At 38.7% G+C, this 14,344-nt stretch overlaps 1 protein-coding gene across 1 annotated transcript in view; it reads right to left on the minus strand.

The window, feature by feature from the left end:
- Positions 1-13,528, minus strand: part of LOC146450525 (cubilin-like) — a 77,346-nt gene extending 63,818 nt beyond the window's left edge. The window contains exons 1-4 of the mRNA XM_085100325.1: positions 13,481-13,528; positions 10,330-10,686; positions 8,196-8,573; positions 1,753-2,103 (exon numbers count right to left, since the gene is read on the minus strand). Coding sequence (XP_084956451.1) covers positions 1,753-2,103; positions 8,196-8,573; positions 10,330-10,686; positions 13,481-13,520 — 1,126 coding nt within the window. The 5' untranslated portion in view covers positions 13,521-13,528. The remainder of the gene's footprint in view (positions 1-1,752; positions 2,104-8,195; positions 8,574-10,329; positions 10,687-13,480) is intronic.
- Positions 13,529-14,344: the final 816 nt, after the last annotated feature.

Raw genomic sequence — 14,344 nt, forward strand, 5'->3', positions numbered from 1 at the left:
TTGACATTTCCATCCAGAGATCCACATATTTTCCTACTAGATGAACTACTGGAATAGGAATCAATTATTGCGAGATAACTAGATAGGCAAGACGCATCCCAATAGGCAAAAATGTCCATGTCTTCGATGACCAAATTGATGCGTTTTCCTTTCCTTGCTGAGATTACCCAGCTGCATCTCTGATAAGCCGGGTAAAGTCTTGGGTAGAAAGGACTGGTGATGACTCCTGATGTCTCATTCAGAATTGCCGACTTTGGACACACTGCAATACAATACACATTTAACAGTACACTTTTTACAATGTTCTCCCGAATGTTTTACCTTTCATACGTAAGCTTCACTCTCGATTTCAAGAAAAGAAGAATAATAAAAGCCACTGTCTTTGCAATACACTTTAAAGCATATTTATGTCACTCCATTCTGACGTAAGTATAGTAAACACCAGCATCATTTGCTCAAAACTTAGTGCATGAGAAGTATAAAGCAATTATGTGCGCGTGACTTTCTTTTTCTAAAGGCTTTGTAATAGGATCAGTTAAAGCGATTTCTTGAAACGCTGCAAATGTTTAGCCTCCCTCGCAGACGCTCTTTTGGCTCGTCACGCAATCTTTCTTTTCGGAGGAAAGATTGCGTGACAGTTTTCGAGGAATTTGAGGAAAAGAAAAGAGCAGTTTGTTTATTGACTATCAATTGACCTCAAAATTTCAAAAATAATATTTACAAAGATTCAAACGCATACATCATTCGTCAATAAAAAAGGAAATCTCTACAGTGAGGAAAGCTTGAAATTCGCTGTTAATTATCATAAAATTTGGTTAACTCTTGTTTTAAATTTCTCGAAAAAGTATCAATGATTTGAGACACTCGAAAGATTGTTTAACCCCATTTCCAAAACAGTTCGAGGTTGATAAGAAAATCTCGACTGCCACTTCATTTTCAACCCAGTACGAGGTGTTTGAACGTTTTCCAAGTCTTCCCATCTTACTGTAGACATCTTACTTCCCATCTTACTACAGACAGGGCCCTTACCGAAGCCCGTTCTCTAAAACTATCAAGGTAACTCAAAAATTACAGTAATTTCTATCTTGCAAATTTTGAAGGACCTTCATTTCTACTTTATTCTTCGGGCATCCAGTCAACACCCAGTGTTATCATTTACCCACGGCAGAGGGAAGACACTGAACAACCCTCATGCGTTATTGATTATGTTTATAATGTTTCTGATGACGTTGGCATGACGTCCACCCCGCAGAGGTGATGGCCCGTGTAAAAGGCATTACTTTCGTGGCGCTCTTCAGCTTATGTGGAAAATATTACTTGAATTGAATTCCCCACAGCTGAGTATACTGGAGAAGGAATAGACTGACCATTTAGCTGAAATGGCCGGCCGTGTGCCGTCATCTGAAGCTACATTTGTAATGGTGCACCTTTTTTTTTATATTTTAAAGCAATTATTCTGAAACTTGACACTCGTCATGCCCCCAATTTTTTAGTGAGATTTTTTATGATACACAAACGAAACTTCATAACCCATTGCCTGAAGTGAGGAAAGCTGCTTGTAATCACAACATCGCTGGGTAGTTTTCAGTTCCACGGTAAAGAACTACTCGTTTTACAAATTTCTTTTCCTCTTCTGTCATCATCCCGAATTATGTTAAATATAAATTGAAATATCGTGAAATATCGTAAACTTTGTGACAACTCACACACCTATTATAATGAAGACAAGTGAATGTATGGAAGAAGGTTTACCTGACTCATAAGTAATGGCCGTGTAAGAGGCATTAATTCCTGAGAACTGCTCAGTGAATGTAGAAAATATCACTTGAGTTGAATTCCCCACAGAGTACACTGGAGAAGGAATAGACTGACCATACAGCTCAAATGGCGGTCTGTAATAATCTGAAGCTACATTTGTGATGGTGACACGAGCACCGTATCGATATCCACCCAGTTCAAAATGATGGAAAGTCAGCTTGATGATGTAGCCATTAGGAACTGTGATATTCCAGATACATATGCTGTATTGAGGGAACTTGTTTGGAAAGTTTGGACTCGCAAAGAATCCACTTGATCCAGTGAGAAGGTCTCCAGAGGCACAAACTATGGGGGAAACCGAACGCATTAGCCAGGGTCAGTTGTTCAAGGCGTGGATAACTCTATCCAGAGGATAAGTCGCTCTTCAAGGAATAAAATGTATTGGTTAGAGTTCATTTTATCCGCTGGATAGAGTTATCTGCTCTTTGTCGTAGTAAGCACAAAGTAGTGTACGTTATTGCCTCAATAAGCAGCAGACTTCAGGCATTTAGACCCTCAGTTCCAGATGACTTGTATTTTCAAAAGCCTTTTAATGAACTCCTTAACTAGATCTCCGTCAATATCCACTATGATTTTCTTATTCTAATTATATAGTGTCCTTAGTATTACAGTGTTTGCACAAAATGAATTAAATCTTACGGATTCTGCCAAGGTAATAAGTTATTATAATTTTTTATTACTTTGCCTACAATTTGCTTTAGCTTTTTCACGCAGATTGCAGTGATTTTGTCTCGATTTTTTGGGAAATATTTGATTCATTAGTAGATTTTTAGATTTGGTTGATAGCCAACTATTTTTTATTATTACTATTTATTTCTGTACTTCGTGGATTTTAGTTTCTCAGCTTTCTGTGTGAGAATTTTCTTCCCGTTTTTACGCATCAAATATGAATGTGAGTTCAAAATATTATAAAATAGACGCTGTAAGATATTTAAAACAGACGTTTCGGCAATGCTTCCTTCCTCAGGGTACAAAACAATACCGTTAAAAAAAAGTATAGTTTTGTACCCTGAGGAAAGCAGCATTGCCGAAACGTCGGTTTTAAATTTCTTACTGTGTCGGTGATTGTGTGACTAATGCAAACATTTCAAGATAATTATTCCGAGCGAGACCTTTTAAAGCATGCGATAATAGGATATTTAGATTATATGTCAATCATGGTCAGAAATCAAAGATGAACACGTTCCAAGTTTTTTCATATTGATTGACAGCTTGATCGAGTAACTTAGTTAACATTGTATAGAGTGTGTGCACGACGGCCATGTTGGAGGACCGAAACAATACAATGATTTTCCTTTGGGAAATATATCCTATTTTTAGCAAATATCTTCTATTGTTTTAGTCCTCCAACATGGCCGCCGTGCACACACTCTATTGTATCACATAGTTTAGTTGCCTAGAGAGAGTGAAAGAGTACTGTACCTTAGAACTGTGAACCGTGATATTAAATCATCCTAAATCAAATTTATTCTGTGATATCTTGAAGTTCGGCCCTAGAGCATTCGCGACAAGCGTCTATTTTATAATATTTTGAATTCACACTGAAGGTGAACTGCCATGCGCATCACGAATATAAAGTATAATTATGAGACAAAAAAGAGCAAAAGAAAAGGGTGCAAACAAAAAATACCGGTAAGACACTCTTTTCACTTTTATTTCAAGACCTTTTGGTAAATTTGAGCCACGATTGTTTTGTTAAAGGCCCGTGTTTCAATCTCTGGCTGTACATCTGCATGTTTCGCGCAATCACGCGCGAAAATGCACACGTGCACGTGCGTGCTTCAGCTAATTTATATTCTGCTTTAGTTGTTAATTTCACCAGTCGATTTAGTTTTCCTACAGTTTAGTTTTGTATTTCGCTAGCGCCGTTTACGCAGAGAGACAGAGCACCGGGTAATTATCTTTGATTTACGCACTTGTGTTAGTTATACCATTACTGTATTATTTAGCTTTCTATCTGTATTTTATTTGTAGGTTTCGAAATGACTTTGATAACGGTGTATTAAATACGTTCTGACAATTGGCTAGCGAAACAAGTTGCCTAGAGAGAGTGAAAGAGCACTGTACCTTAGAACTGTGAACCGTGATATTAAATCATCCTAAATCAAATTTATTCATTGATTGATTAACAGTATGTAATTCTTATAGTTGTACAATTGTAACCACATTGTAATTCAGATTAACTGCGATGATGATGGAATTAAACTTCTTTATTATTAAATTATTATTATTATTATTATTATTATTATTATTATTATTATTATTATTATTATTATTATTATTATTATTATTATTATTATTATTATTATTATTATATCGTGAAGTTCGGCCCTAGAGCATTCGCGACAAGCGTCTATTTTATAATATTTTGAATTCACACTGAAGGAGAACAGCCATGCGCATCACGAATATAAAGTATAATTATGAGACAAAAAAGAGCAAAAAAAAAGGGTGCAAACAAAAAATACCGGTAAGACATTCTTTTCACTTTTATTTCAAGACCTTTTGGTAAATTTGAGCTACGATTGTTTTGTTAAAGGCCCGTGTTTCAATCTCTGGCTGTACATCAGAAAGAATCAGAAAAATGTGTGGTGTGTCTGCACTCGCCATTCCCGAGCCGAGCTCCCCATAACTGTGTTTGTTAATGATACGGACCACAAACTTCATACCTTCAAGTTACCTTCAAGTTAGGGGAGTTGCTAGTGATCTTAAGGAAAGCTCTCGTTTTTCAAATTCGCTTATTTTTAAACACCATCCCAAAGTGTGTTTTTATAAATCTTTTTGATAGCATCTTAAACAAAATTATGTGTTGATAGGCTTTGAAGCTTTTGTTTTTTGTCTTTCCTTTGACAATTTAGTGTCATTAACATTATTGATTAACTTTCTTGTAGGTTACGCAGACGTTTTACTTAATAATCTGTCTTAAGTTTTACCGTTTTAGAAGTTTGTTAGTTTTCTGGGGAAATAACCCCCACAAAAGTGTGCAACAAATTTTCAATAGTGTGACATCTAACTTATAAAAGATTTTAAAATATTTTGGGATTTTTCCTTGTTTGTTACTAAGGAAACAAAATGGTACACTTTTATATGTCTTCTGTGCGCAGGTTGTATGAGAGAAAGGCAATTTTCTAAATGGAAGAAGTGAGAATTTTGTTCGCTACTCCATAGAGTTATAGAAACAACAATGAAACTGATGATAGCCTTTTGCAGTACTATAGAACTGAAACTGGTAGGAAATATTACAAGTGTGTCTGGTCATGCTGTGAGCGTATTCTAGATCCGGCCGTGACTGAAGACGAGAGAAAATTATCAAAAAGAAAAGATGAACTTCATTAAAGCAATAACGCATTCATTTTCAATGTAAGTCAATTCAGTGTAGCAGGACAGGTACGAAAGGGTAAAAGAGACAACCCTTTCCTTATGATCTCACTGTTCATTTGCCTCATCAGCAAATGAACGATGAGATCGCCAACCGCAAAAGGAATGCTCTACTTAAGTTGTCCCCGGATATTTTCCGCTGGCTTTTACAGCACTCGTATGACAGAAGAAAGGAACATGTCGAGAAAGTTAGTGTGCATTCTGACTAGCTTCTACTTCGTCTTTGTAGATTTTCCTAACAACTTACGTTAAAAAATGGACAAGTAACCAGGGTAAGGCATAATAAGCGTTCTCTGGTTAAAAGTTAAAAAAGATTTAACGAGCTTTCGATTGCCAGCCTGCAATCTTTGATCTTTGACAAGTGATTAACAAAAAGCGCGAAAATGAAATATATACAGCAAAAAAGCTGACGTTTCGGCATCGTAATGACGTTATTATCAAGACTAACTTATGCGGGATGTAAAATATATCGGTTTAAGCTTCAAAAATTAGCATAGGAACAAAAGAACCTAAGACAACAGAAAAGTTGTCTTGTCTTGTCTTGTTCTTGTTCTTAAGTTGGACTTTAATTATCATTTTTGCTTGTTTATGCATGGGCAAATCGCTTGTGATCAAAAATTCATCAGTAGGAATAAAATGCTAAACTGAAGTTCATAATAAAATAGAGTATTGTCGCATTATTGGCTGCGGGCACATCTGGGCTACTAACTATAGTTAAGACGGCGATAACTATAGTTAGCTATTTCGGTAATGTGACCGCTTCCCTGTTCGCTCTAACTATAGTTAGAAAATTTACGCCTCGGTGATCCAAAACAATACAGGGTTCATGGGTTATTCTTAAGTTTACAAACAAATAGTCGGGGAGCTGGGAGTCCAAAAAGCCTCTAGTTAAGGAGTTGGTTCAACCCACTCCACAGTAGAGGTTTGACAACGGATTCTGATAGATTGAACCCTCCTGATTAACGATAGGTACGTTGTAGAGTCGGATTGTGGTATCAGTTTCGAGTTAAGAGGGTGTTTTTAAAGGTGACAGGAAGTTCAGCATGAAAGCGAGGCTGAACGCAAATATTAAAAATTTAGGTCTAATCTGAATCCAAACAAGAGAGAATTGCTAAAATATCAAAAGAAAGCACAGAATAATTATAAGAAATTAGTGTGGATTTTTAATTATCTATTTAAGTTCTTTTTTCCATGAAAGACATTTAGAGATTACTGCCTAAACTATTAGTGAAAAAATACCACCTACTTGTTATATTTTTTAAAAGTATTTCTAAAAGACTATATTGATTTTTGTTCGATTTCGGAGTCTTATTACTCCTTATCGCAACTTTCTACACCTATTTTGGGAATATTGCCAGATTTGTTTCTGCTTTGAGGCGCGATTTCCAAGACGACATCAGTCAGCCTCGTTTCCATACCGAGCCAAGATTCAGAATGGTTACGGATAGGCTTTGTGTTGGCTCACTATTTCTCGAAAGCTTTGACAGGTAAGTGCTAAAATAATGTTTGTACAAACTTTATACAAAAAGTGGGGAGGTATAAAACACAGAGAGTTTGAACTAAGTATAAATACAACGTCCATTAATATGAATTATATTTCTGACAACGCTGACAACCCGCGAAATTCAAAACATTTCCCTCAGAAACTTCTTATGACCCTTCATCCGCAGTTCACATATATGATTATTTGATCAGTACAATCATCGTGGATACCGGCCTAGCGAAGGAGATTTTAGCCAAATCACAGGATTGTGGTACTGTTATACCATCCAACATACAGTGTATCACCAGTGGCGTTTATCCAGTTTGCAGCAGACAACAATGATCTCAATGAGGAAACTCTAGACGGAAAGAGTACGACTCACGCTACGACTCTTCCAAGCTCACAGTTTTCCTCGAGCTTCGCTCTCGGAAAACTGCTCGCTTCTCGGAACAGGTCGTGTATCAGAAGAACCCGTTCGACTAGGCGGTTTTCACATTGCTCTGAATTTCCTAGCGGTCTTAGGGAAACGATATCAGAGCTCGGGTATTGAAGCTCCCTTGGTTGAGTCCGGTGCCTATGGACCAGGAACTTTGACCTCCCTGATGAAGGGGAAGTCATATAATCAAGGAGTCAGCGTACACAAGCTAACCATGGAGGCGCTATTTCGTTTAACGTGGTAGACATTCATTCGTTGGCTAAACGCTGAGAGTCAACACCCTCATAAGGCGAATCTGGAGCAGAAGGGCCTCGTAAGCAGTATGCAATCATTCTACCTGGTAATAAAGAGCAAAGAGGATGTCCCTCAGAGATCTACGAGTATTACAGTTGGGTTGAAGACCGTGATGGAGCTATTTGAAACCTTCCGAGAACAAAATAAGAGCTCGATCGCCAATTTTTTCGTTCTGGGACGAGTACATACATATGGTAAAGGCAGAACGAACAGGCAACTGGTGCCTTCATCTCGCAGCAGCCTCTTCAATGACTCCGTATTTCTTCGCACGTGACCGGCATAACGTGCTATTCTCGTTGGCTTCCCGTTACTTAGCATACACGGAACAACTGCAGCAGAAGCAACCTACAGTCTACCAGAGGTTCATGGAAGGCGACAATATGATAAGCCGGTCTAGCCAACCTTTCTGTAGTGTACGGACCGACATGGTACTAAAACAGTCAATCAATTTAGATTTGAAATCTAAAGTAGGTATTGTTGGGATCAGCTTGAACGCAGAGGGGGTTTCTGACTGCCACGAGAGAGCGGCAATCACCTCGGCAGTTAGGCGGATGTGTGGAAGCGACGATCCAGACCGAATTAGCACCCACAAGAAAGCAGCTCTTAAGAGAGTGGAGCGTGATTTTAACGCTAATATACAAATACTGTTTATGCGCTCATTATAATTTGAGAGAAGATGGTCGTTGATTAATGCATTTGAAGTTGTCACAGCAATCAGAATTTGCTCTCCCCCTCCTTATTTCTTACCTTTTTTTTGTTTTTTGTTTGTTTGTTTTTTCTACTCACCACGGATTGAGGCAGTGTAATTTTCTTGAATATAAGTTGCCTTAAATCCATTATACCACGTGTTTTCAGTACCATCAGACACAAACAGCACCGTCAGGCTCTCAGACATCGAGAGATATCTCAGTGATCTACGGTAACCACATCTTCTTCCATCATAGTAATCATCAGAAGAGAGGCCATTTTGAACTTCAAGATAATCACAAGTGCATGTTTGTCCGCAACGTTCAATGTACATGTCTTCGATGATCATCACGACGCGTTTTCCTTTACTTGCTTTGATTTGCCAGCGGCATTTCTGATTGCCTGGGTAGTTTCTCGGGTAGAAAGGACTGGTGATGACTCCTGATGTCTCATTCAGGGTTGTCATATTTGGGCAAACTGGTTGAAAAAAAAAACAACTAGATATGAATCAGTTCATGTTTATCTTTTACCAACAGGCCCTCAAGTGTACTCGGGTCATGTGACTTATGGCGTGATCTAATGTCAACAAACAAGGCGCACACTAGTCTCCCTCGCAGCCGTTTTTAGTGTCGTCACACAACGCTCCTCGACACTAAAAACGGCTGCGAGGGAGACTAGGTGCACACTCGACTGTAAAATTTATATTGATTTCTCTAGCATTTTTGACCTTTCGAAAATAAGCTTAGTCTCGGTTCTAGTCCGTAATTGCAAAAAAAGTTAAATTTTACTTTCTTTCCAAAATAGTTTGCTGAAAATCAATTCAAAACTCAGTAATGCACCCACAGAGCTTGGTCAAATCGTCACTATTCCCTATTTTACTGACAAAATTAGACAATCTGAAAAGCTAATACCAGTTTGAACCGGAAAAACTACCAAATGCATAATTGAATGCTCACAAGTAAAGACTGGCATAAAAGGCAATTTCGATTACTAGACTTTCTTTTTCTAAAAGCCGTTTTGTTATAGGATCATATGACGCGATTTCTGTTAATACTAAAGATGGCAGGATAACGTTAGTAGGTTTCGAGATTTATAAATTTTATAGCTGAAGGTATGGCCGGCAACGACACGACACTCAATGCCACCTTGCCTCTAGACCTCCGCAAAGTCCGTTTTCGTGTAGTCCAATCCAGTCGGGCGGAAAACGACTTTCTCGCCTGTTTCTCGTCTACCTCGAATAAGCGGCCACCCTGAAAGCCCAAAAACGCAATAAGCGCCAACCCCCACCCCCCTCTCAACCAAAAAAAAAACTTGTCTGTACTAGCCTAGCGTGAAGCAAGAGGAGCGTCAGTGTTCCAAAATTGGCTCTAGATACGGTAGTCAATGAACTTTTATATTATTTTGTGTCTTGTTTATATTACCTTTTACACCTTGTTTTGTATTGTTCAAGCGAAATACACTTGTTATCCCTTATTTGCTTTTCTCTAAAAATGGACTCACTTGCTGAAAATATTGGGAAAATAAAAAGCACCCACCTCGAATAAGCGCCAAACCTCATGGGACCAAAATTAAATAAGCGCCCAGGGCCTAGTTGCTCGAAGCATGGTTAGCGCTAACCCGGGTTAAATGCCATGACAACCTATAGGTTTTAATACCTCTTAACCAATGGTTAGCGCTAACCATGCTTCGAGCAACTCAGCCCAGGGCGGTTAATGGAATAAATACGGTATTCATTCGAAAATTAACACCTGAAGATATTTCGTTGAAAAGCTCGGACAACTAAAACCGTTATATTTAGAACTGTCTTGTACCCTGTAATAAACTGGTATAACCCCAGGAATGTTCGCCGTTCAACAGTGTGTTGTTTGTACTTGCATTAAAAATTAAAAGAAAAGTAGTATGCAAGTGTGAGGCCAATACGTAAACTTGCGAATTTAGTGGTTTTGCAGCAGGAGCAGATCAGGTAATTTCTTCAAACGCTGGGGAAACTTTCGCTGCAGATTTATAAAGAGCTGTTCAGATAACAGCCAGATTCTCTTACCCTTGAGCCCAGTATCCCCCCCTCCTCCTCCCCCTTCTTGGCAATACATTCTCGAAATTTTGAATTAACCGATTGTCCTGGAAAATAAAGTAAGTTAGTAACTTTCCTGTCATTTTCTAAATCCAGTAAGCAGAAATCACATTATGACATTCTGTTTAACTTCTATGAAGGATAATCCATAAGGCAACTTACCTGAATCATAAGTGATGGCCTTGTAAGATGCATTAAATCCTGAATACTGATAAGCTTGAGATGTAAATATCACTTGAATGGAATTGCCCACAGAGTACACTGGAAAAGGAGAGTACGAGCCATCGAACTGGAGCGTTGGACCTCCGCCATCATCTGAAGCAACATTTGTGATGGTAAGAAGAGTTCCTCCTCCCCATTGCGAACTCAGCCTAAAGTTATGAAAGGTGACTTTGATGATGTACCCATTGGGAACTGTAATATTCCAGGTACAGTTGGTGTTTGAAGGGGAGTTGCTTGGAAAATTGGGACTTATAAAGAATCCACTTGATCCAGTAAGAAACTCCCCAGAGTCACAAGCTGTGAAGGAAACAGTTAACATTTTAGGGCGCGAATACCCTCATCACTGCAGGTTGTTTTTTATGCTAACTAATTTCAAGAGGTAAATGTATTTTTTCCATTTTACTGCATAACTTCCCAAATTTATTTACTTCCTAACCAGAGGAGTACAAACATATAATTTCTTCAATCACAGTAAAATAACTCTTTGTTTGGATTGCGTTCCCAGTTTATTGTTAACCTGATGGAGTCGGAGCTGGGGACTGCGAGAGATGATTTTGTACATCGTAAACAAACAGTTTCTAACCCTTTTACTTCAAGTAATTCTAGTACCTCTAGTGCTAGCGTTTTGACCCGTCAAGATATAAATTCTGGACAAAGTTGCCGGCCATTTTTTTTTAAATGTCTTCAAGATGTAGAGACACGTTTTCAAAACTACCAATTTGATCCTTAATATCGTGAAAGTGCCCCATAGATTTTTGAAGCAATTATACCACTCTCCACTCAAACGGCGTGCCTTTTATGATCAGTGCTCTATAAAAAGCATATTTACTCAAATAAAAAACTCTAACAAACAAAATCTGGACCGGACACCGTGAAAGAGAACTTTCGTACAACAACTTGCGCACTTCCAGGTCTTAAATTTAAAATTTCATTACCCGCACCTGAACTTCAAAACTAACAATTCGCGTGTTTTACCGCCGTGAATCTGAATTATGGTGACACCTGACTGACATCAAAAATACAGAAATCGACAATTTGGATATCCACCAATCACAGTATAATACAATGCGAATAGAAAGTTGTTGGTTTTTTGAGGAGAAAAAAAAAATGGAGAGCCCGAAGGAAACCTTCTATAAAGTAGGAAAGAGTACCAACGACTAATTAAATTTTCATTTATTACCTTTTATATTATTAGTACATAACACGAGTGCACCGGTCATTGTACAATACGCTTTATCATTTTATCATTAATAATCAGCCAATCATACTCGACAGTCCCCAGTCAGCAGGAACCGGTTCACGCGCCAGTCACACGTGTCATGACCATTGATAAGACATTCCAGCATTTTTGACCTCAAAACTATAAGGAATCTGGCTTCTGTATATCTGCTACCTGTTGTTTGGACTTCTTTCAATCCGAAATCACTTCTCGTATCCGCCATCTGGGCCTGGTTGTTCAAAGAGTGGATAACTCTATCCAGTGGATAAATCGCTATACAGCGGATAAAATGTACTCCAAATAAATTTATCCACTCTTTGAACAACTGGGACCTGGTGATTACCGGACTTAAGGATCTTTTCAAGGTGGCTGGTACCAGTTTCCTCGCGTGGGAGGCAGGTCACCACCGTGCCTCACGCGCGAGAGACACGCGATGAAGAGGCGCGAAAAAAACAAAACAAATACGGCGAAGCGCGGCTTTTTCCTGTTTTAAACGAAATTAATTTTTTATGTTCAATACAAATTGTTTCTGGAGTTCAATGTTAAGTTAGCCTGCGAACACAGACGTGTTTTCGGCTGTCACTTCTCTTGAAGAGAAGCGACAGCCAGAAATACGTCTGCGTTCGCAGGCTAATGTTAAGTTTGAAAGGCAAAACTGCGCTCGATCGTGACGGGGATTGGGAGCCCAAGGACTTGCAAAATGGTTTTCAAAGTAGAGAACCGGCATTCTACCACACTGAATTATCTCGCTTGATCGTCTTGGCCACATTCTATGGTTTGTATTTTGTGTGCTCAACGGCCACTCTTACGACAACCTTCACAAACTAATCCACCGACAACTTCATCAGCGAGGGCACCGAGAGTCACACGGACGAAGACAATATTGGCCGCCATCGTAAAACACTTCGAAGAACACAACCGCAAAGATTAAAGACAAGTGCCCGAGAAAATCTCAAATAAAGAAGCTCGACATTTTACCATTTATAAGTCTCGCATTCTCAACATTCTGAAGCACTGACCGAAACGTGTTCTGCAAGCAATTTAGTCCAAAAACATAGCTAATCTAGCCAGAGGTTGTGAGGAAATCCTTCACTGGGAGTCTTAGGAGGCTGTCTTTAACGACTAATAAGTGATCTTCTAAGCAGTAAACAACTGAAAACAGCACATCAACTGACTCCGAAACTCTGCAAAGAGTAGCTGCCCGCACGAGCACACGCAAGTCAGCGGTAGTCAGAACAGATCATGAGCAACTATTGATCTCTCGAATACGGATTTTTAAATGCGCGAAGACGCCCGTAGGAATTGCTAAACTTACGAAGGCTTTTACGTGAAAACAAGTCCGGTGACCCCCTCTTTTTATTGTTTCAATATGATATTATTATTGAGAGGAAACATCACACAAAAAAATTTAAAAAATTATACGGAAGGAAATTTGCACTGCGTGAAAATTGTCTTTTTTCCAAATTTACAGAAATTCCGCTCCGTACAATTTCTTTTAAATCATTGTGCATTTTCCTTTGCAAGTGCCAAAAGCTATTACTAAAAAAGATAACAGGGGGTTGATTTTTTTAATTATTAGTGCCACAAGCTAAAAAGTAGGTCGGAATAATCCTTTGGAAACGTTGCCATGGAAACCGCTAATGACGAAATAACACTTATTTTTGATCAACTATAAATTATATAATTCAACACTACAAAGGTGTTACAATGGCCTTGGTCTCTCTTTTTGTTATATTCTTTCAAAGATACAAACTGTCAAAAAGCTGAAAACTGGTACCTAGAGCACACCAGTTGCAAAGCATGGAGATTATTATTTTCCAAGCGAAGCTAGGAGCTGCAGCACTAAAAATATATGTTTGTTTTACAGCTTACCCGAAGAAGACGGGGATAACGTTCCTCCGCTTGCAGTCATTATTAGGCCTGAAGGTGTTGAAAAAAAAAACCGTTTGACCTACCGTAAATGAACAATACCCTTATAAGTGACAAGACAGTTAGAGCAGGTTTCTATCACAGTGTCGAAAGTTGTCGGTTGGCAAAGTTCGCGCCATTTTATCAACCAATGGAAAGGCAAACCAAAACCAATCGTGCCTCGCTCGCACGCGTTTTCCCGCGCTTGGCACCGGTTAGTAGTGAGGGGGGGACCAGTTAGGCCTCTTTTTCGCGGGGGAATCTCATTAATACGCGGGGGCATAAATTAACGACGATGACGTCACCGCCCATTGTCTTGATCACGCATTATAGGATGACGTCATATTTAAGTTTAGTCTTACCAACAGGTTATGAACTGGTTTGACAGGTTTATCAATGATGTCATGCTCTATTTTTAACTTATGGCAGTCATGGGCGGTATCACCGGTTTGACAGGTTTTTGAAGTTATTTTTGGATACATGATGTCATATAGTACATACATAAATACTTTATTGTATAGCTCCTCTTTGGAGGCCCTTCCGCCATACGTGAAAATAAAAATAAAAATAATTCAAACTATTTACATTTGGATGGTAACATAGAGAGAAAGAAAAAAATACGATAGTGAAAAAACTATGAATTGAAAAGATTCTTAAAAAAGTCTCTTTTTCAAAACGCTAAGACTTGCCGTGTCTCTGAAATGCTTCGATAAATTATTGTAGACTTTTGCTCCACGGAAGGCAAAAGCCCTTTGGCCACTCGCAAGCTCCAGGATCTACAATTTCTAAGCTAAAGAATCTGCATTCGGAAGTCTTTTTAGAAAAAAC

Source organism: Pavona decussata, unplaced genomic scaffold, assembly GCF_977016875.1.
Source record: "Pavona decussata unplaced genomic scaffold, jaPavDecu1.1 SCAFFOLD_448, whole genome shotgun sequence".
In the NCBI taxonomy this organism is placed as follows: Eukaryota; Metazoa; Cnidaria; class Anthozoa; order Scleractinia; family Agariciidae; genus Pavona; species Pavona decussata.